At 51.8% G+C, this 24,001-nt stretch overlaps 1 protein-coding gene across 1 annotated transcript in view; it reads right to left on the bottom strand.

Annotated features, from left to right (window-relative positions):
* GNA13 (G protein subunit alpha 13) overlaps window positions 1-24,001 on the bottom strand; it is a 255,054-nt gene that overhangs the window by 200,126 nt on the left and 30,927 nt on the right. Inside the window, exon 2 of the mRNA XM_078654304.1 lies at window positions 305-531. Coding sequence (XP_078510430.1) covers window positions 305-531 — 227 coding nt within the window. The remainder of the gene's footprint in view (window positions 1-304; window positions 532-24,001) is intronic.

Genomic DNA, 24,001 nt, shown 5'->3' on the forward strand with positions numbered 1-24,001 from the left:
TGTGATGGCAGTGTTCAATAATGGAACGTGTTAAAATTTTACAGAAATAGAAAATCTTTCCAAATTGTTACAACTGAATTGATTACAAAGCCATTATTCTTGTAAAAAATGTGGCTAAGCTTACTTATAGCCTGCAAGATTACTTCTTTTAAAACATCAAATTTGGCTTATAAACATCTTACAAGGCACAACCTGAACGTAGTTTCCGAATCCGTTTATAGAACCAACGTAATGATGACACTTTTCCACAGATTATTACTGTTGGTTATACCAAACAGGTAGTACTGGTTAAAACAGGTCTTACCAACTGAAATTCTCTACGTCTGTCATAGGCATGCTGGATTCCACTGTCTTGCCATAAGGATCTGATTGATGGTAGATGTTTTAAAAAAACCTGGGTCTCCACAACACCTTGTGCCACCATTGCTGCTCGAGTGTCAAACGCCATCATCCTTTCTCCATGCTTCTGATTGGAAGGGTCCCCCCAAGGAATATGAAGCTTCTCTCGTGCATCAACGAGCACTCGAACACCTTTAAATAGAGAAATACAACATATTAGGTTAACCCAACACCCTGTACTGATGCTAATGAATAGTTTTACAACGCTCATCTTTGGCGCTTTCAGAAGGGCAAAAAATCAGCATACATTTCTTTAGTTGAAAACATCGGCCATTCAGGGTAAAGAAACTATACTTTGACGTTAACGCACCAGAAACCAAAGAACATTTTCAACCAAACAGCTTTCTAAACAGAAATGACATTAGGTTTGTGAAGTAATTTACTTCACAGCCGAATCGTTTTCTAGTGTACCCAAATCCATCATGTCAATTATGGCCAATTCACCACAACTACAATTTCTTCAATAGCATCCTCTTCCCCATCAACCCGCTGTCCAAACCTAGCTGGTAATAATGGGGCCTTACAAAAGAGGAACTTTATTTGAAATGTAGTTCTCACTCACGTTATTAAAATGTTAGTGTGTGCAACCATTTTGGCAACAACGTGATGCTTACCTCGAAGAGATCTTCCAAATCAAAATAACCCTTAATCCAGTAGTGATTTTGGATGCGCGTACACACAAAAAACTTTACGGTAGGTGTCATGCTGATAGCATGCTAACCAATACACATCTTGCAAAGGGGGTGCACACAATACTGACTGAATCAAAATGCACAGCCATGCTATCTACTCACACCTGCTAGCATTTAAAAAAAAATGTGTACGTGCTCTTAAACTCTCTAAAAATGTACTGTCATTCACTCTAGAGCACAAGCACAATGCCTTTTCAACTGGGTTCCTGGTGGAGCGTGCGTATCAGTCCATGGGTACCAGTACACCCCCCCTCCCCCTCCATATGCACATCCGCTGCCCATCATCGACCGTATGCGGAATTTCCACGTCAGGGACAGTCTTGCGATTGGCGCATGAGCGAGGCCAGATCCAGTACCAGGGTGAAGCCATCTCCTTATATCCTGACTTCACGCCGCTGGTCCAGGAGGTCCTCGCTGAAAGAACTGGGCCTTCACTATGGCATGCTATATCCCCCGCCCGCCTCAGTGTGGACGTTCAGGGCAGTTCTCGTATTTTCAACACACCCATGGAGGCCCAAGCATTTTGTAAATCCTACGCCAAAGATCGCCGCAGTCCCCCGGAGAAGATCTGTGCACCTCCCATCCAAATCTACATGCCACAAAAAGTTCAGAGCTATTCTCTGAAGACTGAGCTACCGGTCAGGGCGCAGACGTGCCCGCTCCAGGTGCTGTACTTCGAACTTTAGCAACGTTGGAGGAGAACAGACTAATCTTACAGAATTGCTGCCTCCTCCCGTCCAAGGTGTTGCAGTGTAAGGCAGTTACTCCGCTTCATGTGGGGAGCTACATTACCGGTCAGGGCGCAGACGTGCCCGCTCCAGGTGCTGTACTTCGAACTTTAGCAACGTTGGAGGAGAACAGACTAATCTTACAGAATTGCTGCCTCCTCCCGTCCAAGGTGTTGCAGTGTAAGGCAGTTACTCCGCTTCATGTGGGGAGCTACATTTGAGCCACCCGCTGCAGCGCTTGGCTAGTTTTGAGAGGACCTCTTTCTTTCTCCATTACTCTTTAGCAGTTACCTTGTATCCCGTTTTCCATTTGTCAGAATGACACTTCATTGGGAGTTATCAGCGAAGCGTTGCCTACCCCCCACGGTGTGCATCACCAAGTCTACTTGTCGTACTGGGTGTTTTGTTTAATTTACAAATGGGTTGTCAATGAGACCCGGTGTGCCCAGGCTGGATGGGGTATGGAAGTGGGATGTTTGTTTACACACCACACAATGTAGAAGACTGCATTACCGCGCACTGCCGCTCTGTAACACTGATACCATACAATGCCCCTAAACTGCAACATGCACTCCTGTGGGCTGGAGATCCGGTGTACGACCTGGAACATCAGTGGCATCAGTAAACAGGTGCTGCAGTACTTGGTTCGGGTGGAATAAAAATAGCTTTCTGTGGGAGACGCATCTGTCCACTGGCCCTATCCCGATCTATGCCTTGGCCTGGGGACCCCATAGATACTTTTCCAATTATAGCTCCGATTCCCATGGAGTATACATTTTGATCCATCGCTCACTTCCTTTCTCGTTTTTATCAAGCACTGTGGATGCGGAAGGGAGGTATGTGGTGGTCATTGGCCGACTGGCTGGTCACTGTAATGCCCCTGAATGTATATGCCTCTAATGTCGATTTCCCCAAGTTCTTCCACAGTTTGTTGCAACTTTTGAGCAGGGTGTACAATGACCATATAATAGCTTGGGGGGGGGGGGGGGGGGGGGGGGAGCTCAATTTATGTTTCCACCCCGCGTTGGACTCCACTGGGTACTGGAGGCAAGCCCCGGGTGACACAGGTGCTGCACAGTATTTGCTTAGGAATGCATGGTATCACCAAAATGCACAGTTCCCGGGCCACACCTTTTACTCTTCTCCACACGTTAACTGGTCATGGCTGGACTCGTGGTTCCTTTCTCTCTCCCTCCTCCCTTGGCTGGACGAGTAAAATGTTTCTCCAACACCTTGCCAGACCATGCGCCGGTGCGCAGGAGTTTGAACATTCCCCTCCCAGGCACTGGGGCTAGAGCCTGCACTGGGCTGGGGGACCAGCTGGTACCATATGGCGGTGAACTGGCTCAAGAGCCTTATGATTTGCGACACGACCAGTGAACTATATGCCATGATGCATCCTCCTTCATCTCGCCTTCAGACTATTTGGCAACACATTCATGCTTACCTGCAATGTCTGGACACACCCTCACAATGATTGGCCCACCTAAACCCCCAGCTACTCTGCCAAGAATCCAATGCTTCTTGTCATTGATAGCCTTCCTGCTGCGACATACTTCACTACTCTCTCAGACCCATCGAAACCCCAACAACACCTTTTTGCATGGTACTGCAGGTCAGTGCTGTTCATTAGTTATCGTTCACTGCCATTACTCTAGACACTGGACGTGCTTTATCTTTTCACATGTAAATGCAGAATGCTTGTGTGGTTGTTTATGTTACTACCATCACATTCTATATATAGATCATGTCAGGGAAATGTGGTGTTGCTTTGTCTGTATCTGAAAATGATAAAGATACACACAAAAAATATGCATCCTCACAACATATTTTACCAAATGTAATTTCGATAGATCCTTCAGACACCCACGAACACCTGAGGATGTAATTCATGATGTACCTAAAATAATTGACATTTATGTTTTTGCTAATTTGCTCATATTTCTTTTTGTTCATATACTACTGAAAACCTCATAAAACATTATGAAAAAAAGAAAGGGGGAATAAGTATAGAGAAAAACGCATCTTTACCAAGTCCTTCACTACTAACAATCACCAACAACAGGAATTCAACAATGTTTCATTGAAGAGTTCTGCTTTGGGTAGGGAACTATAGTTTGATATTCTCTGGATGTCCCTTTCGTTTTAAGGTACCGATGCATCATCTGTAAAAACCATTCAGATTAAGAAAACCCCAACTACCTAGCCGACAAACATACCGCTTTCCAATTATAGTGAAACCTGCTGTTAAAAACAAGAGCAGGCAAAGCTAATCAGTTTATCTTTTGGGTTTAGCTCTTTGCAGATGTTCAGAATTGGCAAAAAGATTATTGCTGATCACTAGCAAAAAAAGCAACCCAAAGAAATCTAGTACGATAATAATAATAATAATCCACATTTGTATAGCGCACAATCACCCGTTAGGGTCTCTAGGCGCTGGGGGCCGTCGGGAAGATTAAGAAAGCTATTGCCCAGTCGCATGGTGCTGGGCTAACCTGCCGCCGGAGCCGGGGATCGAACCCTGATCCTCAGATTCCAGCGTCAGTCGCCCTGGCCGCGGCGCCACACCTCTCCCACTACGATGGAACCAGGTGTCATTGTATTGTGGCAGCCTCCTACCATGAAGTGTGTGTAGACTCAGGTAGGAGTCCTGATGAAGCTGACATTTTTTTAATCATTCCAATATGGCAGGAAGGAGCAATTAAGGAGCCTCGGGAGGTGATTAATTTTTAAAAAGTGGGCACGCATGGGATGGGGAAGCTAAAGCAGGAATGTGATGGGGAAGCAGCACACGAAGAGGGAGAGAAAGTAAGACAAGCATTTACAATGCAACGGTTTTGCCTTTGCAAAAGTTAGAGCTATTGGCATTGTAAATGACAACTTTTTTATTTATGTGTTGGTTTTGAAAACAGATAAATAAATGGCATTGTCATTTTCAATGGCAATAGCTTAATCTCTCGCAAATGCCACACACACCCATAGAGAGCCCCCCCACACGCACACAGAGCACCCCCACACACCCACACAGAGCCCCACACACACCCACACAGAGCCCCCCCACACACCCACACAGAGCCCCCCCACACACCCACACAGAGCCCCCCCACACACCAACACAGAGCCCCCCCACACACCAACACAGAGCCCCCCCACACACACCCACACAGAGGACCCCCACACACCCACACAGAGGCCCCCCCACACACCCACACAGAGCCCCCCACACTGCGAGCCCCCCCCACACACCCACACAGAGCCCCCCCACACATCGAGCCCCACAAAGCACATATTACTGTAACTATTTGAGGAGATAATAGGTGCAGTAACAGCAAATTTCACAGCGCCTTATTCTGGGACAATCTTACCAACAACTGAAAGACCTGAGGGGCATTTTTTTTTTGCTTTCTTAACGGCCCATCATTACAATTACTGAGCACTTTACTAACCTGGGTCATCAAAACTAGTAGCAGAGCTCAATTTATCCCGTTTATTGCAGTCGATGGGGCAGCTGGATACCACCGCCTGTGTTTTTGCTGGCTGCCGCTTTTTTTTTTTTTTATCTTACTGATTCAAAAGTACCTGCTGCTGCAGAGTTCCTTGTGGGACCAGCACTAAAAAGTAAAAGTAACTGGTGATTAATGTCCCTGCAGAAGTGAAACCAGAGTTATGTCTAGGGGCAGTTTGGATTCACCAAGTAGCGCAGAGGGTTAATGTGCCTGCTGAACAGTACGTGCACAATGCAGATTAAAGAACTGGGTTACCGCTTTTGCGACAGAGAAGGAGGTCGTAGGGGTGGGGGGAGGGCAAATAGACTGTGGCACTAGGCCCACCAGCTATAAATCCGGCCCTGACCACCAGTTCGTCTATGCATGGCACTGGAAACAGCAACAGGGTTTATTTGACGCCAACCCCTTGTCCACCCACCGAATTGAAATCTGGTGTGAAGGTTTCGTCCTACACAGAGGTGTCATCCCAACCACAGGAAATACAAGCAAGTGTAAGCACAACATGAAGTACAGCGAAATATTATTAGCAAAGCGCCTTCAGGCTTGGCACTATTTGTTATATATATAGTTTGTAGCTATAAGGCAAGGGAGAGAGGTGGAAGAAAGTGCTGTACAACGACAGAGGAGGTTTAGGCGCAAAGTGCCAAATGTATGGTTATTAACTTTTTTTTTTCTGAAAGCATAGAGATGCTTGAAGCTCATCGAAGCAGCATTTTGGCGCTCTGCAGGACACCTATTATTGCTATATGTGCCAGCAAATGGATCCTGCCACACAGTTTGTTCAGTTAGATAGCTTTCTGGGTTGGGCGCTCACTGCAGAGATCTGCGCGCAAACTGCGATCCCTAAACGTATACAGTTTGGGTGCGGATAAAAGGAGTACCGCTGGGTTAGGCAATAATAACAGGTGTGGTGTAAAGCGCCAAGATATACTTCTGCTTGAAGACTGAGCTATGCTCGAAGCAGAAGGGGTGGATGCATCTTAAGAGAAGCTGCAAACCCTGCTTGTGGGGGTGAAAGAAGAGAGCCATGATCTGTTTGTGTCTGAGGGCGGGGTGCATAGACCCTTTCTCCTTGCACTTTGGCTCGTGATGTTGCAGAAGTGACATCACTGGGGCCTCTGTGAATAGGGTTCACAGGCTCACACCACAACAACGCCGTGGGGCGCTTGGTCAACTTGACACCTGCGGATAGAGTGCACCTGAGTTCTAATCCCAGCTCCCCTCACATCTATCACCTCGTGTGATCGTGGTCAAATCACCCAATCTGCTTCGAACAGGATCTGTGCTGATTTTATGCTATAAAGGCATTGCTTCGTCACCGGTGCCAACTGAAAGATGGCTTCAGCTGCTGGTCACGGCAGCCGTGCTCGCCTGGCACTTACTGGCAACGACGGGCATAACTTATATACAACAGCCCTTACATGCCCGAGGAGAGCCGGCAGTTAAGAATGGATGCTAGTATTGGCATGGCGTGAGAGGTGGCGATACCTCTGCCCGACATTAGCGCTGGAGACTGAGAGAGTGAGGAGTTGGCAGCCGGGAGCTACGCTACACCGAGGCTCCCCTCCGGAAGTGTGGGCCCGGTGGAAGTGAGCGGCGTGGAAAGTGCGAGTCAGCCAGCCAGCCACAGCGCTAAAACATATAAGGTACCGGGGAGTTGCACAGAGACATTCCCCCACAGTCACCGGTCCCTGGGAGTTGTGTGGCTGCTGCTAAAAAGCAGGACAGCATGAAGGGCCCGGAGCGCGACTCGAGGCAGTGCTCTGCGCGCAAACTGCGATCCCTAAACGTATACAGTTTGGGTGCGGATAAAAGGAGTACCGCTGGGTTAGGCAATAATAACAGGTGTGGTGTAAAGCGCCAAGATATACTTCTGCTTGAAGACTGAGCTATGCTCGAAGCAGAAGGGGTGGATGCATCTTAAGAGAAGCTGCAAACCCTGCTTGTGGGGGTGAAAGAAGAGAGCCATGATCTGTTTGTGTCTGAGGGCGGGGTGCATAGACCCTTTCTCCTTGCACTTTGGCTCGTGATGTTGCAGAAGTGACATCACTGGGGCCTCTGTGAATAGGGTTCACAGGCTCACACCACAACAACGCCGTGGGGCGCTTGGTCAACTTGACACCTGCGGATAGAGTGCACCTGAGTTCTAATCCCAGCTCCCCTCACATCTATCACCTCGTGTGATCGTGGTCAAATCACCCAATCTGCTTCGAACAGGATCTGTGCTGATTTTATGCTATAAAGGCATTGCTTCGTCACCGGTGCCAACTGAAAGATGGCTTCAGCTGCTGGTCACGGCAGCCGTGCTCGCCTGGCACTTACTGGCAACGACGGGCATAACTTATATACAACAGCCCTTACATGCCCGAGGAGAGCCGGCAGTTAAGAATGGATGCTAGTATTGGCATGGCGTGAGAGGTGGCGATACCTCTGCCCGACATTAGCGCTGGAGACTGAGAGAGTGAGGAGTTGGCAGCCGGGAGCTACGCTACACCGAGGCTCCCCTCCGGAAGTGTGGGCCCGGTGGAAGTGAGCGGCGTGGAAAGTGCGAGTCAGCCAGCCAGCCACAGCGCTAAAACATAAGGTACCGGGGAGTTGCACAGAGACATTCCCCCCCAGTCACCGGTCCCTGGGAGTTGTGTGGCTGCTGCTAAAAAGCAGGACAGCATGAAGGGCCCGGAGCGCGACTCGAGGCAGTGCTGGTTCGCGCAGCGTTGATACTGCTAAGCTCGTGACGAGTGGGATAGAGACATTTGAAGCTGTGAGCGGGGCCCGCGAGTGCAATACATAGCGGGGGGCTCGCTGACTCACCCCACGAGCAACTGCACATGCACTTCCGAGCGGGAGGGGGGGCAGGAAGCGGGAGGGGGGCGGGAATGGACCCGAGCCGAGCTCCAGAAACTAATCGACATGAGACGCGGGAGGTGGGCGGGGGGGGCTCACGGACAGCGGGAGGGGGGAGGGAACGGCAGCACTCACCTCGACTTCCTCCAGCGGCGGTCGGCCGCGTAGTGGGAAAAACAAACACATTTTTTTTAAAAACGAAACTCCGCCCACCGCCGCGATGTCGACATCGCAGAGGCGGAGAGGGAAAAAATGTCGGGAACGCCCCCGAATCTGGTCCGGCCTTGACGGACAGATCCGGCTCCCAATGGCTAGCCTCCATTTATGGAGCTAGCCAATGGGAGGAGGGGGCGAGGAGGGGGCGGATACCCGACCCCACAGAGAAACATAAGGATTTTGCTAGCGCATGCGTACTTCGTACGCATTGCCAAGCAAAACCTAAAAAAGTTGAGAATATTACTCCAAAATTGGCCGAAAGTAGGATATTTACACAAAAGCATGCTTTTTTTGATTAGGTGTAAACCTGTTCAGCAGTTTTATAGAAATTAGGGTTTAAAAAATAGTGATATCTAGTGCAGCAAGAAACCCACAGTAATACAACAAAACAGAGGATTTTGATTGGTCAGTCCTGCATGATCAAGTGCTCTAATTGGCTGACTATAAATGAGGAACAATTTTGTGGTTGCCATTACAGAACTCAGATACTCAGTCCACAAGTCCTGAAAAACAAAATTTAAAAATCATAGAAGGGAAACGGGTAGGGATATCCTGATTCCTGACTCCCTAGTCCTTGTAGGGAATCCCTGAGGCAAACTGAGGAAATTAAATAAAAAAGTGGGGGGGTCTGTGACCCATTGGCCGCTTCTGGGGGTGTTTTCTGGCCGCAGATGTGCATGGCGAAGGGCAGGCTGCCCACGGGTGATTGGATACAGGGACTGGCCACATGCCAGGTGACCAACTCTGCCCACTTGGGGTTTGACCACAGAAGTATCATAAAATTGTGTTAATTTACATTTAAAACCATATAATTGATTGGAAAAAAACAGATTAAGTGGAGTTATATGTAAGTAAGGGAGTAAGATGGTAATTAACGTTAAAAAAAGTTTGTAATGCACTGAAAAAAAGGGTTCAGTGGAGTTGAAGGTAGGTCTTCTAATAATGAAAAACGTTTTTAAAACAAAAACAAAATGAAGTTTGCCAGTTACATTTAAATCACCTAAGTATAACTTGTACAGCTATGATGCACTGCTATAGCATCAAATATTACATCACTGAGGACACCTCAAATCTATGTGAGTGCAAGTTATACTTCAATCATTTATGTATAAAGGGGGAATTTCAGTGATTTGTGTGCTTAAAACTTTTTAATATTTGAAGACCTACATATAAATCCACTTTAACCTTTTTTTTTCTTTGAAAAAAATATATATGTAGGCCTTGACTTCCTTAGTGCCCTGGTTAGTGCGTTCTAAAGCTTCATAAACATGCAAGTAATTTGTGCATACCCGGACACACTGACAGGTGGTCCCCCGGAGGTGGCAGGCACCGGGCAGCTGACTCAGACCTACTGGCTCCGATGCCAGGACATGAATGGCTGCCCTGCCCCTGGATGGAATCGAGAATTTCCCTTTTCTTGGAGAACACAAGAAAGTGAAGCGCCATGTTGGAGAGCGACTTCTTTCTGGATGAACTCAAATGGCATGTGAGGGAAGGCGCACTGCTTGCATTGCAGCCCTTGAGCTAATAATGGGCGTTTCAGAGGGAGATCTGTGAGATACAGGGCATGCTCGCCTCCGAGCCCTGGCATAAGCACCCACCTGCCTGGACTAGAGGTCACTCGAGCCTGGTCTCAGCTTATACTCGACTCCAAAGCCTTCCAGTGCGCTCACATGGCGGGATTGAAGGATAGCTGCAGCCAGCACCCCAATCCATTGAGCTACCGCCGGAGAATGTACAAGCGGGGATGCACGCATGTACTGAGCTCTGGAAACAGGTCGGGTACCTTCCTGAGGTAGACTTAAAGGAACTCTGCAAGGACGCCTGTGAGCCAGCGGTGCTGGGTGACACCTCCCAGCCCCCCCTCTGCCCCCGGTCTCTGACCTAATGCTGTCAGTTACAGATGACGTGTGTGAATACAGAGAGGGCCAACTCAATCCCCCTACCTTCCAAGGTCGGTAAACTGAGAACCTCCAAGTTACAAGTTAGGCAATAGTAGCGCCTGTTTTTCGCGGCACTTGGAGCCGATATGCGTGCGTTATATATACGCTACACAAACACAACCAATCATGAATTATCAATATACAGAGAGTGCCATTTCCTTCCCTAATGAGCGTCAACCGCCGGGTGCGAAGCACCAGGTCACCCTTGCACCGGGCAGCCCACGGGTAGACAGCGCGCGTGCTGGAGGGTCGGTGTTAACAAGCAGGTATGGCCGTCTTAAAGGAATCATATTAGGCATATACTCCCAATGACTGCCTGAGATGTGTCTCCGTCTTATCCCAGTCAGGACGGTCGTACTCACTGATCTTCACTCTCTATTTTGAGTTGAAATGTGGTAGCATTTTTACTTTCACTCATATATGTACCTATTCGAAAGCAACATATTATTCGCTATCTCAGTTCTGTACAGAGATACTCTGTCTTTTCGAATGGTCTCTAGATCTGAAAGATGTACATTTCAGCGCCCTAACAACCGAGGTGGTTTACTTTGGCGCTTCATTAAAAAGTATATAGATGCGAATGAATGAATGCGTCCAAGGGAGAAAAGCCTGCAACCCGTGCGTGTGTCAGCCCATCTCGAGCAGGCCCCCTTGTCTGAGAGAGAATGACAGTAAGCATGTACGAGGACACGTATCCGTATTCCACCCCCTCACTGCGGAGCAGAGCGGCGCAGGTTGCAGCCCCCACACCTCCCATTCCCAGGCGTTTGGGGTGGGCGCGCGGACAGGAAACGCTCCTATTAGGCCACTTCCCACCACACACCGCCGCGCTTCCCAAAAGTCCCCCGGCGCACGTGGTGTTCATTTTAACGCCGCTTTTCATAGCGCAGTGAGGGACAGTGGGGGGGAGGGGGGGGGGGGGTGGGAGGAGCGAGAGAAGGGGCGGAGAGATGGAGGTGTGTCGGAAATCAAGTGAGGGGGAGAGGGAGTGAAGTAGAGCCAGGAATGAAGAGGCCGCACCTCCCTGCCCCCACCTGGGTCCTGCAGCTCCTGCCATTCTGAGACCCGGGGGCAGCGGTCCTCTCAGCCTCCCCCCCCCCCCCACACACACACGGGTGCGTGCGCCCTTGAGGTTCTAGTGCACATGGAAAGGGTGTGTGTTTCTGCCCAGCCTGCACCTTCCTGGGTCGTGCAGCTCCTGCCAGTCTGCGACCCGGGGACAGCGGTCCTCTGAGCCCCCCCCCCCACACACACACACACACTCATGTGCGTGCGCCCGTGAGGTGTTGGCGCACAGGTAATGGTGTGTGTTCCTGCCCAGCCCGGTTGTGATTCAGAGCCAGTGACGGAGCTGACGGGACCGGCTCTGGGAGGGGGACACGAGGCCCAGGGTTTCCGGGAGCAGGGAGCGCCCCGAGGCGTAGTTAACACCCGCATCATCCGCCCAGGCGCTATCCCTTATCAGCCAGGACTGAGCCGAAAACCTGCCACCTACCCGCGTCATTTATCCACCCGCTGCGAGTTCACGATTCACTGTTTCCAATTATTATCCGTTGCCTTCGCACGTTCATTCATGCGCCGTCTACCCTCTGATATCAATCAAGACTTGTTCGTGCCCAGATGAGATATAAGCTGTTTTCTTTTTAAACTACACATGTCTTCTCGTCGAAGTTCAGTTTAGTGGGGTATACAGAGGGAACCTGCAACACAGAGCAGCCCCTGTTTCTTGTAAGTGAGTTTGTTGCAATATATATGTTCTAATCCCGGCATCTCCTCCTAACCAAAATGGTGTGATCCTCAGCAACTCGCCCCGTCTCTTTGTCAAAGTTTATTTGAACGATATAAAAAATGGAATGGGTTGTAAGCATGAAACTCTATGTGAATGAACGTGTTGTCAAAGCACCCAGAAGTCATTGAGTTCACGGCGTTGTGCTAAGCGAGTCCTCCCCCGAGTCACTGCACAGATGTTCAAATGTGTACTGTAGGTCTATGCGGTTATTGTCGGGATCCACAATTTCCCACTCTGAGGGGGCATTGGAATGAGGTGGGGCGGAAGTACTGAAACACGAAACTTAAGACAGACCTCGACAGAGCCCTGTCTGTATTGTATTATTAGGGAAGGGGCGAGAAATAAGCTCGTAGGGTCTACGGATTGTTTATTTGTAGTAATCTGCCCGGAAGAACGTCCAACAGGGATTGGAAACACGTATTTTTGGCTAGAGACCCCACCCACCACTTCGGTGGGGGACAATGGGACTGGCCGGCACGGAGAGGGGGGCTTCGCATGGGGTGTCAGAGGGGCACGTGTACCCTGAGCATCAGCAGCTGTGCAGAATAACACTAGAGTGGCATGTTCTATGAAAGGCAGCGAGTGGCACATGCGTAGCGAGCCTGGCCATCAGCAGTTGTGCCAGGAGCAATGCCAGGGTCGTTTTGAGGTACAGCGGGTGAGAATTCGAGTGGGGGCACACTTGGGTGATGGCTGGCGGTGCCTTTAGTGTGTTGGTACAGGGAGTGAGGCTTGCCATGGCCGGGCACAAGTGGCTGACACCAGGAGCGGTGCCAGGCCCTCCCAGGGTGCCAGTGAGGTGAGATGGGGAGGGGACTGACACTGCCCCTTCCGCCTCCAGAGACGAGGCTGCGGTGTTCTTAGTCGACTCTCTGTACAATAAACCCTCCGAGAGACGTCGATGGCAGTCGTACTCCCTTCCACTTACCAGGGGCCCGGTGCATTTCCAGTGCATACACTGCAATTTTAGGTACGGCGGCGTGCACAAGATCAGACGATGTGTGGTCTAGTACTGAAGGCGAGACCAGCTAATGCCAGCTTTGCAATACATGTTCGCAAATAATGCGATATTTTTCTCGCGAACTGTCGGGGGGGGCGATGGAAAGCTGACTTTGGCAACCTTGTTTGGCATTTGGCAACTCTGCTTGTGCCCGTCCGAAACTGGTAACCCACACGAACACCAGCAGCGAGTGTGCCCTGCGTTTCTCCTGTAACCTTAGTACACGCCGATCCTGCTCCTCAGTGCCACACTAACAATAGAGCGCCTTCGGGTGACAGTCCAAGAAGCGGCCACAGCTCCTTGAAGCCAGACCAGGACGTGCTATATGGTTCAGGCCGGCGCTTTCCTGTCTTCGAGGGAGGGGCAGCGAGGCAGGGACTGAGGTGCTGGGTATGGGGGTGCAGGGCACCCACTCCGCGTCCCACGTGAAAGTATTTTTCTGACTCAGGTTCCCGTAGGACGTCGAAGTCACGAATAGGGTTTCCGAGAGTTAAAAGGCGATGAAAATAGGGATCATTGTAATAACACGGTGCTTAAATAGAATCCTCTGGTTTGAGGAATCTACTGCAGATATTTAGACTGCTGCAGTGAGGAACTCTACGGGTGGTAAATAAATATTTGCTTTATGGTTTAGTACCGTCTACAGCGTTTCCAGCGGGCGCACTAAGGAATGTTATAAAAATGACCCACAACTATTTTGTATATGCAACTATAAATTCTATATTATAAAAAATATAAGCTCGTGACGAGTGGGATAGAGACATTTGAAGCTGTGAGCGGGGCCCGCGAGTGCAATACATAGCGGGGGGCTCGCTGACTCACCCCACGAGCAACTGCACATGCACTTCCGAGCGGGAGGGGGGGGCGGGAAGCGGGCGGAAATGGACCCGAGCCGAGCTCCAGAAACGAATCGACATGAGGTGGGCGGGGGGCGGGGGGGGGGGGGGCTCACGGACAGCGGGAGGGGGGAGGGAACGGCAGCACTCACCTCGACTTCCTACAGCGGCGGTCGGCTGCGTAATGGGACAAACAAAATTTTTAAAAAACGAAACTCCGCCCACCGCCGCGATGACGACATCGCAGAGGCGGAGAGGGAAAAAATGTCGGGAACGCCCCCGAATCTGGTCCGGCCTTTGACGGACAGATCCGGCTCCCAATGGCTAGCCTCCATTTATGGAGCTAGCCAATGGGAGGAGGGGGCAGATACCCGACCCCACATAGAGGATTAGAGGATATCATTAGATTTTGCTAGCGCATGCGTACTTCGTACGCATGCATCGCTAGTCAAAACCTAAAAAATACATGTAACTTCCCAGTGCTAAAGTAAACAGCCCAAATTTCTCGAACTCATTCTTGCCTACTTCAGTGGATGTGAACACGCTTGCCAAACATTAGGACCACATGGCATACAGTAAAATACCCAAGACCTAAAACCTTAAAAACGAACACTTCCACGTCATAAAAACCTACTGAGATTACACTATCACTCAGCTCTCCCTAGAGCCTACAAAAGTCAGTTTAGTCCAAGGGAAAAAAATGTACCAAAAACAAATTTGTTGTATTCTTTGGAAGAGCAAGAGTAATAGTAACAAGCATTGGCATAGCCAATAGGTCTCGTCTTTGGGGCCTTATAAGTATTTAGTTATGCAGCACAATATCTTTGGAGCAACTACATCAACTGTTGCATGGCTAAACACTTATAAGGTCCCAAAGGCGAGACCTATTGGCTATGCCAACGCTTGATGTAACTGGGGCCTGTTTTGAAGCGCTGCTGCTATATCGGCCCTCAGTAACAAAAACAGCAGTGCTTCACAGTGCCTCCCAAAGGTGACTGGTCCTTCAAAATTGCCAGGACTGCTTTGAGTTCCCAGTCTGACCCTTTTAAAAAGGCATTGTGGGAAGATTGTAAGGATTCAGGAAGAAATGGCACTGGTCTCATAAAATCTAGTCGGGTATTCAAGATTATTCAGAATAAATATGTGGGGGTCAATTTACTCACAATGAATTTCACTGTAGGCCATTTGCATCTTTTTGGCCATTGTTAAATTCATTGCAGACCATTTGCATATTTTTGATTATTGAGAAAACCTACCCCGTTTTACTATTTGATGGCCTTAATGATCCCAACATTCAAAGTAGCCCATGCCCATTGAGGTGTGCCACTTTTACAGGCCGGTGGCTATAAAAAATCTGGTCACCGAATTCCTGCCCATCGCATGACTGAAAACAAAAATGCATTGTTCTTTTATTTACTAACCTATGAAGTGTCCGCCTTTTATTGCAGACAAAGACTGAAGAGGCAATCATTTTTGTGGCGCTCAGACCCTCAGTAACATTTCTAATGTGGATTAAATAACTGATAGTGGTAATAGAAAAAATTAAACTATGTAAATGAAAAATGCATAAAATATTTTGGCAAGGTAATCCAAGGAGATTGTTATTTATAGTCTTACAAATTGGGTTATTTCCATCATAAAATTAAAGGGGTGAAAATCCCAGCGCCAGGATATTTCTGTTTAATATCATTTACTAGAAGGAACATGTAACGGATTTAATGAGCTTGCAGGTCACTTGGATCAAGCTGATTCCGACACGCTTTATGAACGGTAGAATGCTGCTTAGCCGTACGTGGTAAGCATTATTACAAGCTCTGAAGGGGTTACAGAATCGATTTCTGCTTGAATGAATTAATTTAGATTATCAATTTATAACCAGCTATAGGAATCTCTTCTGCACCGCTCTTTGGTGAATGATCAGGTTCAGGACACGCTGGGGTGTAACAATTAGGGAGGCCATGTTATTTTCTGGACCGCGCTGGCCATTGTGCGGTTTGATGGGCTTGCTAACAAAGTAACTATTTGGCAGACTGAAAGGGGAAAAGAAAATGTTTGCAGAGTGCCGAGCAAGTGCAGGGCTCGACAAATCTGAACAATTGTACTAGTCCTTCAGGTCTGGTAACTTGGAAAATCCCCTCGACCCAACTGTAACCTACTTGACCTCCGTCTCTGAAAACGGAGCAAAAGTGACAAGTTAACAAGATTTAAAGGCGTCTTTATTGCTCAGTCCCTTTGTGAGCAATAAAAATGCATTTAAATCTTGTTGTCACTTTTGCTCAGTTTTCAAAGACAGAGGACAAAAGTTAGTTTGTCTTCCTACTTCCTAGAAAGGGCGAGTAGGACCTAAAAATAGCTTGTCCTCATCCATTCTCCCTCGCAAATGTGAGCGGGTGAGTGGATTTGTCGAGCCCTGAAGTGCTGTGTGAAATCTAGCGTCTATGAAAAGAGCAGCCATCGTTAAGGCGGTACACAACTCACATCATGTTTCCAGGGTATAACTTTTTTTTCTGTCCTTTTCAGCCCTGTCAGAAACATTTTTGCCAGTCATGTCAGGGAAGATTTACGTTTAGAACTCCTCTTGAAAAAACTGATAATCTGCACACTCTTTTTGAAAAGATGAAATATATGCCGCTGACAGATGCAATTAATCTGTTGCTTTGATGGGAAATTGTGTGGTGTCGGGGAGGGGAAGACGAAGATTAATTAAGAGGCCGGTTTAAGTTTACTTATTATGCAGATGACCTAACGCCTAGAGTGACATTTCATTCTGTACCCATGGCATGAAAGCGGCTTACTTGCATGCAGTTTGCCCCAAGAAAGATGAGAGATTATTCTATTCTGTGTTTTACAGAGGCAGGGATGCTCCGGCGACGCCTCGAGCCCCTTCAAATTACATGCTGCTCTCCTCGAGCACCCACTGGTCGCGATCAATGCATTCTTTAAAGTAATTAGGCGTTTCAAGTTGCCGCAACAATATCCTTTTGCCTGGCTCTTTAGCTTCAATAGGTATAACAGTATTAACTACCTACTGTACATGTGACACGAGTACCACTAAACAGCGAGAGCCTAGAATTTGCAAATATAAACAAACGCTGAAATACAAACGCGGCTAACATGTGGGAGGGGTGGGGGGAGTGCAAGAGAACACAGCGATTCCCTTGCGGGAGCGAGCAAACATATGTTGCCAAAGCTTGCTCCCGCAAGGGAATCGCCAAACGTGCACGCATTGCCATTGAAAGCAATGCAATGCGTGCACGTTTTTGGCTGAAATGCCGAAGCGATTTCTATAGGTCTTTTTCCTATGCAGCCCATGCGCGCTGAGTAGGCGAGACCTAAAAAGGGATCAAGCCAGGAGTAACAAACTACCGACAAGTAGGCATAAGGCTGCTCTTCCATGAAACACAACCTTCTGCCAGGGTGCGAGTGGAGTATGGTTCCAGTACTAAAATAGCCTACTCCTTATCCCACGGACAAGGCCAAGCTCAAGCAGATACGAGTTTTGTCAACAACTAACATGTAATGTTCAAGTACCGTGGGGAGGAAGTCTATTAGGGTTGGAATCCCTCTCCACACCAGTGCAAAAATTACACAGTGGTTTAGAACCCTAACACAACCACAAAGTACTACAATTAACATCGGATTCCAGTTGACCTTTTGGAGCATGGTACAGTGTTTGACGCAGTTTTGTCTATATGGATGCATTGCATAGTGAGATGTGCTCCAAACATGGTGCAGTAAACTGTTAGATGTGCCCAAACACTTGCTGGGTAGAAGTGTGAGAACAAATAGTCACTGCACATGGATGTACAAACTTTTTTTCTTATCCTGTGGTCTAGATCATGGGTACTCACAAACTTTCTCTCGGGGGCCACATTTACAGTGTGGTTTGTGGCCAAGGGCCGCACTAGTCAGGGCGGGGTCAGTGGAGGAGGAGGAGGGGGGGGGGGGGTCGAGAGCAAAATAAAAACTGTGACCATAAGGTTAAGCACGGGCCCCTGCAGCGGACGGCTTCGTCCACTGAGCCACCAGACCTGGCTGGCGCGCGCACACACACACCTCTCTGTCTCTGTCTCTCTCCCCGTCTCTCTCTCTCCCCGTCTCTCTCTCTCTCCCCGTCTCTCTCTCTCTCCCCGTCTCTCTCTCTCTCCCCGTCTCTCTCTCTCTCCCCGTCTCTCTCTCTCTCTCCCCGTCTCCCCGTCTCTCTCTCTCTCCCCGTCTCTCTCTCTCTCTCCCCGTCTCTCTCTCTCTCTCCCCGTCTCTCTCTCTCTCTCCCCGTCTCTCTCTCTCTCTCCCCGTCTCTCTCTCTCTCTCCCCGTCTCTCTCTCTCTCTCCCCGTCTCTCTCTCTCTCCCCGTCTCTCTCTCTCTCCCCGTCTCTCTCTCTCTCCCCGTCTCTCTCTCTCTCCCCGTCTCTCTCTCTCCCCGTCTCTCTCTCTCTCTCCCCGTCTCTCTCTCTCTCTCCCCGTCTCTCTCTCTCTCTCTCCCCGTCTCTCTCTCTCTCTCTCCCCGTCTCTCTCTCTCTCTCTCCCCGTCTCTCTCTCTCTCCCCGTCTCTCTCTCTCTCCCCGTCTCTCTCTCTCTCCCCGTCTCTCTCTCTCTCCCCGTCTCTCTCTCTCCCCATCTCTCTCTCTCCCCGTCTCTCTCTCTCTCCCCGTCTCTCTCTCTCCCCGTCTCTCTCTCTCTCCCCGTCTCTCTCTCTCTCTCTCCCCGTCTCTCTCTCTCTCTCTCCCAGTCTCTCTCTCTCTCTCTCTCCCAGTCTCTCTCTCTCTCTCTCTCCCAGTCTCTCTCTCTCTCTCTCCCCAGTCTCTCTCTCTCTCTCTCTCCCCGTCTCTCTCTCTCTCTCCCCGTCTCTCTCCCCGTCTCTCTCCCCGTCTCTCTCTCTCCCCGTCTCTCTCCCCGTCTCTCTCCCCGTCTCTCTCTCTCCCCGTCTCTCTCTCTCCCCGTCTCTCTCTCTCTCTCCCCGTCTCTCTCTCTCTCTCCCCGTCTCTCTCTCTCTCTCCCCGTCTCTCTCTCTCTCTCCCCGTCTCTCTCTCTCTCTCCCCGTCTCTCTCCCCGTCTCTCTCCCCGTCTCTCTCTCTCCCCGTCTCTCTCCCCGTCTCCCTCCCCGTCTCTCTCTCTCCCCGTCTCTCTCTCCCCGTCTCTCTCTCTCCCCGTCTCTCTCTCTCTCTCCCCGTCTCTCTCTCTCTCTCCCCGTCTCTCTCTCTCTCTCCCCGTCTCTCTCTCTCTCCCCGTCTCTCTCCCCGTCTCTCTCCCCGTCTCTCTCTCTCTCCCCGTCTCTCTCTCTCTCTCTCTCTCCCCGTCTCTCTCTCTCTCTCTCTCTCCCCGTCTCTCTCCCCGTCTCTCTCCCCGTCTCTCTCCCCGTCTCTCTCCCCGTCTCTCTCCCCGTCTCTCTCCCCGTCTCTCTCCCCGTCTCTCTCCCCGTCTCTCTCCCCGTCTCTCTCCCCGTCTCTCTCCCCGTCTCTCTCCCCGTCTCTCTCCCCGTCTCTCTCTCTCTCTCCCCGTCTCTCTCTCTCTCTCCCCGTCTCTCTCTCTCTCTCCCCGTCTCTCTCTCTCTCTCCCCGTCTCTCTCTCTCTCTCCCCGTCTCTCTCTCTCTCTCCCCGTCTCTCTCTCTCTCCCCGTCTCTCTCTCTCTCCCCGTCTCTCTCTCTCCCCGTCTCTCTCTCTCTCCCCGTCTCTCTCTCTCTCTCCCCGTCTCTCTCTCTCTCCCCGTCTCTCTCTCTCTCCCCGTCTCTCTCTCCCCGTCTCTCTCTCTCTCCCCGTCTCTCTCTCTCTCCCCGTCTCTCTCTCTCTCCCCGTCTCTCTCTCTCTCCCCGTCTCTCTCTCTCTCTCCCCGTCTCTCTCTCTCTCCCCGTCTCTCTCTCTCTCTCCCCGTCTCTCTCTCTCTCTCCCCGTCTCTCTCTCTCTCTCCCCGTCTCTCTCTCTCTCTCCCCGTCTCTCTCTCTCTCTCCCCGTCTCTCTCTCTCTCTCCCCGTCTCTCTCTCTCTCCCCGTCTCTCTCTCTCTCCCCGTCTCTCTCTCTCCCCGTCTCTCTCTCTCTCCCCGTCTCTCTCTCTCTCTCCCCGTCTCTCTCTCTCTCCCCGTCTCTCTCTCTCTCCCCGTCTCTCTCTCTCTCTCCCCGTCTCTCTCTCTCTCCCCGTCTCTCTCTCTCTCCCCGTCTCTCTCTCTCTCCCCGTCTCTCTCTCTCTCCCTCTCTCTCTCTCTCTCCCCGTCTCTCTCTCTCTCCCCGTCTCTCTCTCTCTCCCCGTCTCTCTCTCTCTCCCCGTCTCTCTCTCTCTCCCCGTCTCTCTCTCTCTCCCCGTCTCTCTCTCTCTCCCCGTCTCTCTCTCTCTCTCCCCGTCTCTCTCTCTCTCCCCGTCTCTCTCTCTCTCCCCGTCTCTCTCTCTCTCCCCGTCTCTCTCTCTCTCCCCGTCTCTCTCTCTCTCTCTCCGTCTCTCTCTCTCTCTCTCCCCGTCTCTCTCTCTCTCCCCGTCTCTCTCTCTCCCCGTCTCTCTCTCTCCCCGTCTCTCTCTCTCCCCGTCTCTCTCTCTCCCCGTCTCTCTCTCTCCCCGTCTCTCTCTCTCCCCGTCTCTCTCTCTCCCCGTCTCTCTCTCTCCCCGTCTCTCTCTCTCCCCGTCTCTCTCTCTCCCCGTCTCTCTCTCCCCCCGTCTCTCTCCCCCCGTCTCTCTCCCCCCGTCTCTCTCTCCCCCCGTCTCTCTCTCCCCCCGTCTCTCTCTCCCCCCGTCTCTCTCCCCCCGTCTCTCTCTCCCCCCGTCTCTCTCTCCCCCCGTCTCTCTCTCCCCCCGTCTCTCTCTCCCCCCGTCTCTCTCTCCCCCCGTCTCTCTCTCCCCCCGTCTCTCTCTCCCCCCGTCTCTCTCTCCCCCCGTCTCTCTCTCTCTCCCCGTCTCTCTCTCTCTCCCCGTCTCTCTCTCTCTCCCCGTCTCTCTCTCTCTCCCCGTCTCTCTCTCTCTCCCCGTCTCTCTCTCTCCCCGTCTCTCTCTCTCTCCCCGTCTCTCTCTCTCTCTCCCCGTCTCTCTCTCTCTCCGTCTCTCTCTCCCTCTCTCTCTCCCCGTCTCTCTCCCCGTCTCTCTCCCCGTCTCTCTCCCCGTCTCTCTCTCCCCGTCTCTCTCTCTCCCCGTCTCTCTCTCTCCCCGTCTCTCTCTCTCCCCGTCTCTCTCTCTCCCCGTCTCTCTCTCTCCCCGTCTCTCTCTCCCCCCGTCTCTCTCTCCCCCCGTCTCTCTCTCCCCCCGTCTCTCTCTCCCCCCGTCTCTCTCCCCCCGTCTCTCTCTCCCCCGTCTCTCTCTCCCCCGTCTCTCTCTCCCCCGTCTCTCTCTCCCCCCGTCTCTCTCTCCCCGTCTCTCTCTCTCTCTCCCCGTCTCTCTCTCTCTCTCCCCGTCTCTCTCTCTCTCTCCCCGTCTCTCTCTCCCCCCGTCTCTCTCTCCCCCCGTCTCTCTCTCCCCGTCTCTCTCTCTCTCTCCCCGTCTCTCTCTCTCTCTCCCCGTCTCTCTCTCTCTCTCCCCGTCTCTCTCTCTCTCTCCCCGTCTCTCTCTCTCTCCCCGTCTCTCTCTCTCTCCCCGTCTCTCTCTCTCTCCCCGTCTCTCTCTCTCTCCCCGTCTCTCTCTCTCTCCCCGTCTCTCTCTCTCTCCCCGTCTCTCTCTCTCTCTCCCCGTCTCTCTCTCTCTCTCCCCGTCTCTCTCTCTCTCCCCGTCTCTCTCTCTCTCCCCGTCTCTCTCTCTCTCCCCGTCTCTCTCTCTCTCCCCGTCTCTCTCTCTCTCCCCGTCTCTCTCTCTCTCCCCGTCTCTCTCTCTCTCCCCGTCTCTCTCTCTCTCCCCGTCTCTCTCTCTCTCTCTCCCCGTCTCTCTCTCTCTCTCTCCCCGTCTCTCTCTCTCTCCCCGTCTCTCTCTCTCTCCCCGTCTCTCTCTCTCCCCGTCTCTCTCTCTCCCCGTCTCTCTCTCTCCCCGTCTCTCTCTCTCCCCGTCTCTCTCTCTCCCCGTCTCTCTCTCTCCCCGTCTCTCTCTCCCCCCGTCTCTCTCTCCCCCCGTCTCTCTCTCCCCCCGTCTCTCTCTCTCCCCGTCTCTCTCTCCCCCCGTCTCTCTCTCCCCCCGTCTCTCTCTCCCCCCGTCTCTCTCCCCCCGTCTCTCTCTCCCCCCGTCTCTCTCTCCCCCCGTCTCTCTCTCTCTCCCCGTCTCTCTCTCTCTCCCCGTCTCTCTCTCTCTCCCCGTCTCTCTCTCTCTCCCCGTCTCTCTCTCTCTCCCCGTCTCTCTCTCTCCCCGTCTCTCTCTCTCGCCCCGTCTCTCTCTCTCTCCCCGTCTCTCTCTCTCTCTCCCCGTCTCTCTCTCTCTCCCCGTCTCTCTCTCTCTCCCCGTCTCTCTCCCCGTCTCTCTCCCCGTCTCTCTCTCCCCGTCTCTCTCTCTCCCCGTCTCTCTCTCTCCCCGTCTCTCTCCCCGTCTCTCTCTCTCTCCCCGTCTCTCTCTCCCTCTCTCTCTCCCCGTCTCTCTCCCCGTCTCTCTCCCCGTCTCTCTCTCCCCGTCTCTCTCTCTCCCCGTCTCTCTCTCTCCCCGTCTCTCTCTCTCCCCGTCTCTCTCTCCCCGTCTCTCTCTCCCCCCGTCTCTCTCTCCCCCCGTCTCTCTCTCCCCCGTCTCTCTCTCCCCTCGTCTCTCTCTCCCCCCGTCTCTCTCTCCCCCCGTCTCTCTCTCCCCCGTCTCTCTCTCCCCCGTCTCTCTCTCCCCCCGTCTCTCTCTCCCCCCGTCTCTCTCCCCCCGTCTCTCTCTCCCCCCGTCTCTCTCTCCCCCCGTCTCTCTCCCCCCGTCTCTCTCCCCCCGTCTCTCTCTCCCCCCGTCTCTCTCTCCCCCGTCTCTCTCTCCCCCGTCTCTCTCTCCCCCCGTCTCTCTCTCCCCCCGTCTCTCTCCCCCCGTCTCTCTCTCCCCCCGTCTCTCTCCCCCCGTCTCTCTCTCCCCCCGTCTCTCTCTCCCCCCGTCTCTCTCTCCCCCCGTCTCTCTCTCCCCCCGTCTCTCTCTCTCCCCGTCTCTCTCTCTCCCCGTCTCTCTCTCTCCCCGTCTCTCTCTCTCCCCGTCTCTCTCTCTCCGTCTGTCTTTCTCCCTCTGCCTCTCACCCTGTCCCCCTCACTCTGTCTCCCTCTCTCCCTCTGCCTCTCACCCTGTACCCGTTACTCTGTCTCCCTCTCTCCCTCTGCCTCTCACCCCCTCCCCCTCGCCCTCCGCCGCCTCTCGACCTCCGCCGCCTCTCGCCCTCCACCGCCTCTCTCCCACCCTTTTTGGTCTCCCACCCTTTTTGGTCTCCCACCCTTTTTGGTCTCCCACCCTTTTTGGTCTCCCACCCTTTTTGGTCTCCCACCCTTTTTGGTCTCCCACCCTTTTTGGTCTCCCACCCTTTTTGGTCTCCCTCCCTTTTTGGTCTCCCTCCCTTTTTGGTCTCCCTCCCTTTTTGGTCTCCCTCCCTTTTTGGTCTCCCTCCCTTTTTGGTCTCCCTCCCTTTTTGGTCTCCCTCCCTCTCTCTTTTTGTCTCCCTCCCCCTTCTGGCTCCCTCCCTCCTTCCCGCTCTCTGTCTCCTTCCCTCCCCCTTGGTCTCCCTCGGTCTCCCTCTCCTTCCCGCTGTCTTCCCTCTCCCTCCCGATGTCTTCCCCTTCCCTCCCGATGTCTTCCCCCTCCCTCCCGATGTCTTCCCCCTCCCTCCCGATGTCTTCCCCCTCCCTCCCGATGTCTTCCCCCTCCCTCCCGATGTCTTCCCCCTCCCTCTCCGTCTCCATTTATAGACTTCTGTCTATTAAACCTTTATGTAAAGACAGTACACTTCTAAATGATAACCCTTCAGGAAGTGATCCTGTATTGAAGGAGATAGGAGAGGGACTTCACGACCACCACTGATTTAAATGATGCATATTTTGATATTGCAGTGCAATCATTTCTCAGTTTTATCTTCTTTTTGTGGAGAGCGAACATATTCCCAATTTAGTCTTGCGTTGCGGAATAATGTCAACTACATGGGTGTTTACAAATTGTCCATAATTAGATGGCTGGTGTAGGAGAGCACAGCTCAAAAATGCCATTTACTGGCTC

This window comes from Lissotriton helveticus, chromosome 7 (assembly GCF_964261635.1).
Source record: "Lissotriton helveticus chromosome 7, aLisHel1.1, whole genome shotgun sequence".
In the NCBI taxonomy this organism is placed as follows: domain Eukaryota; kingdom Metazoa; phylum Chordata; class Amphibia; order Caudata; family Salamandridae; genus Lissotriton; species Lissotriton helveticus.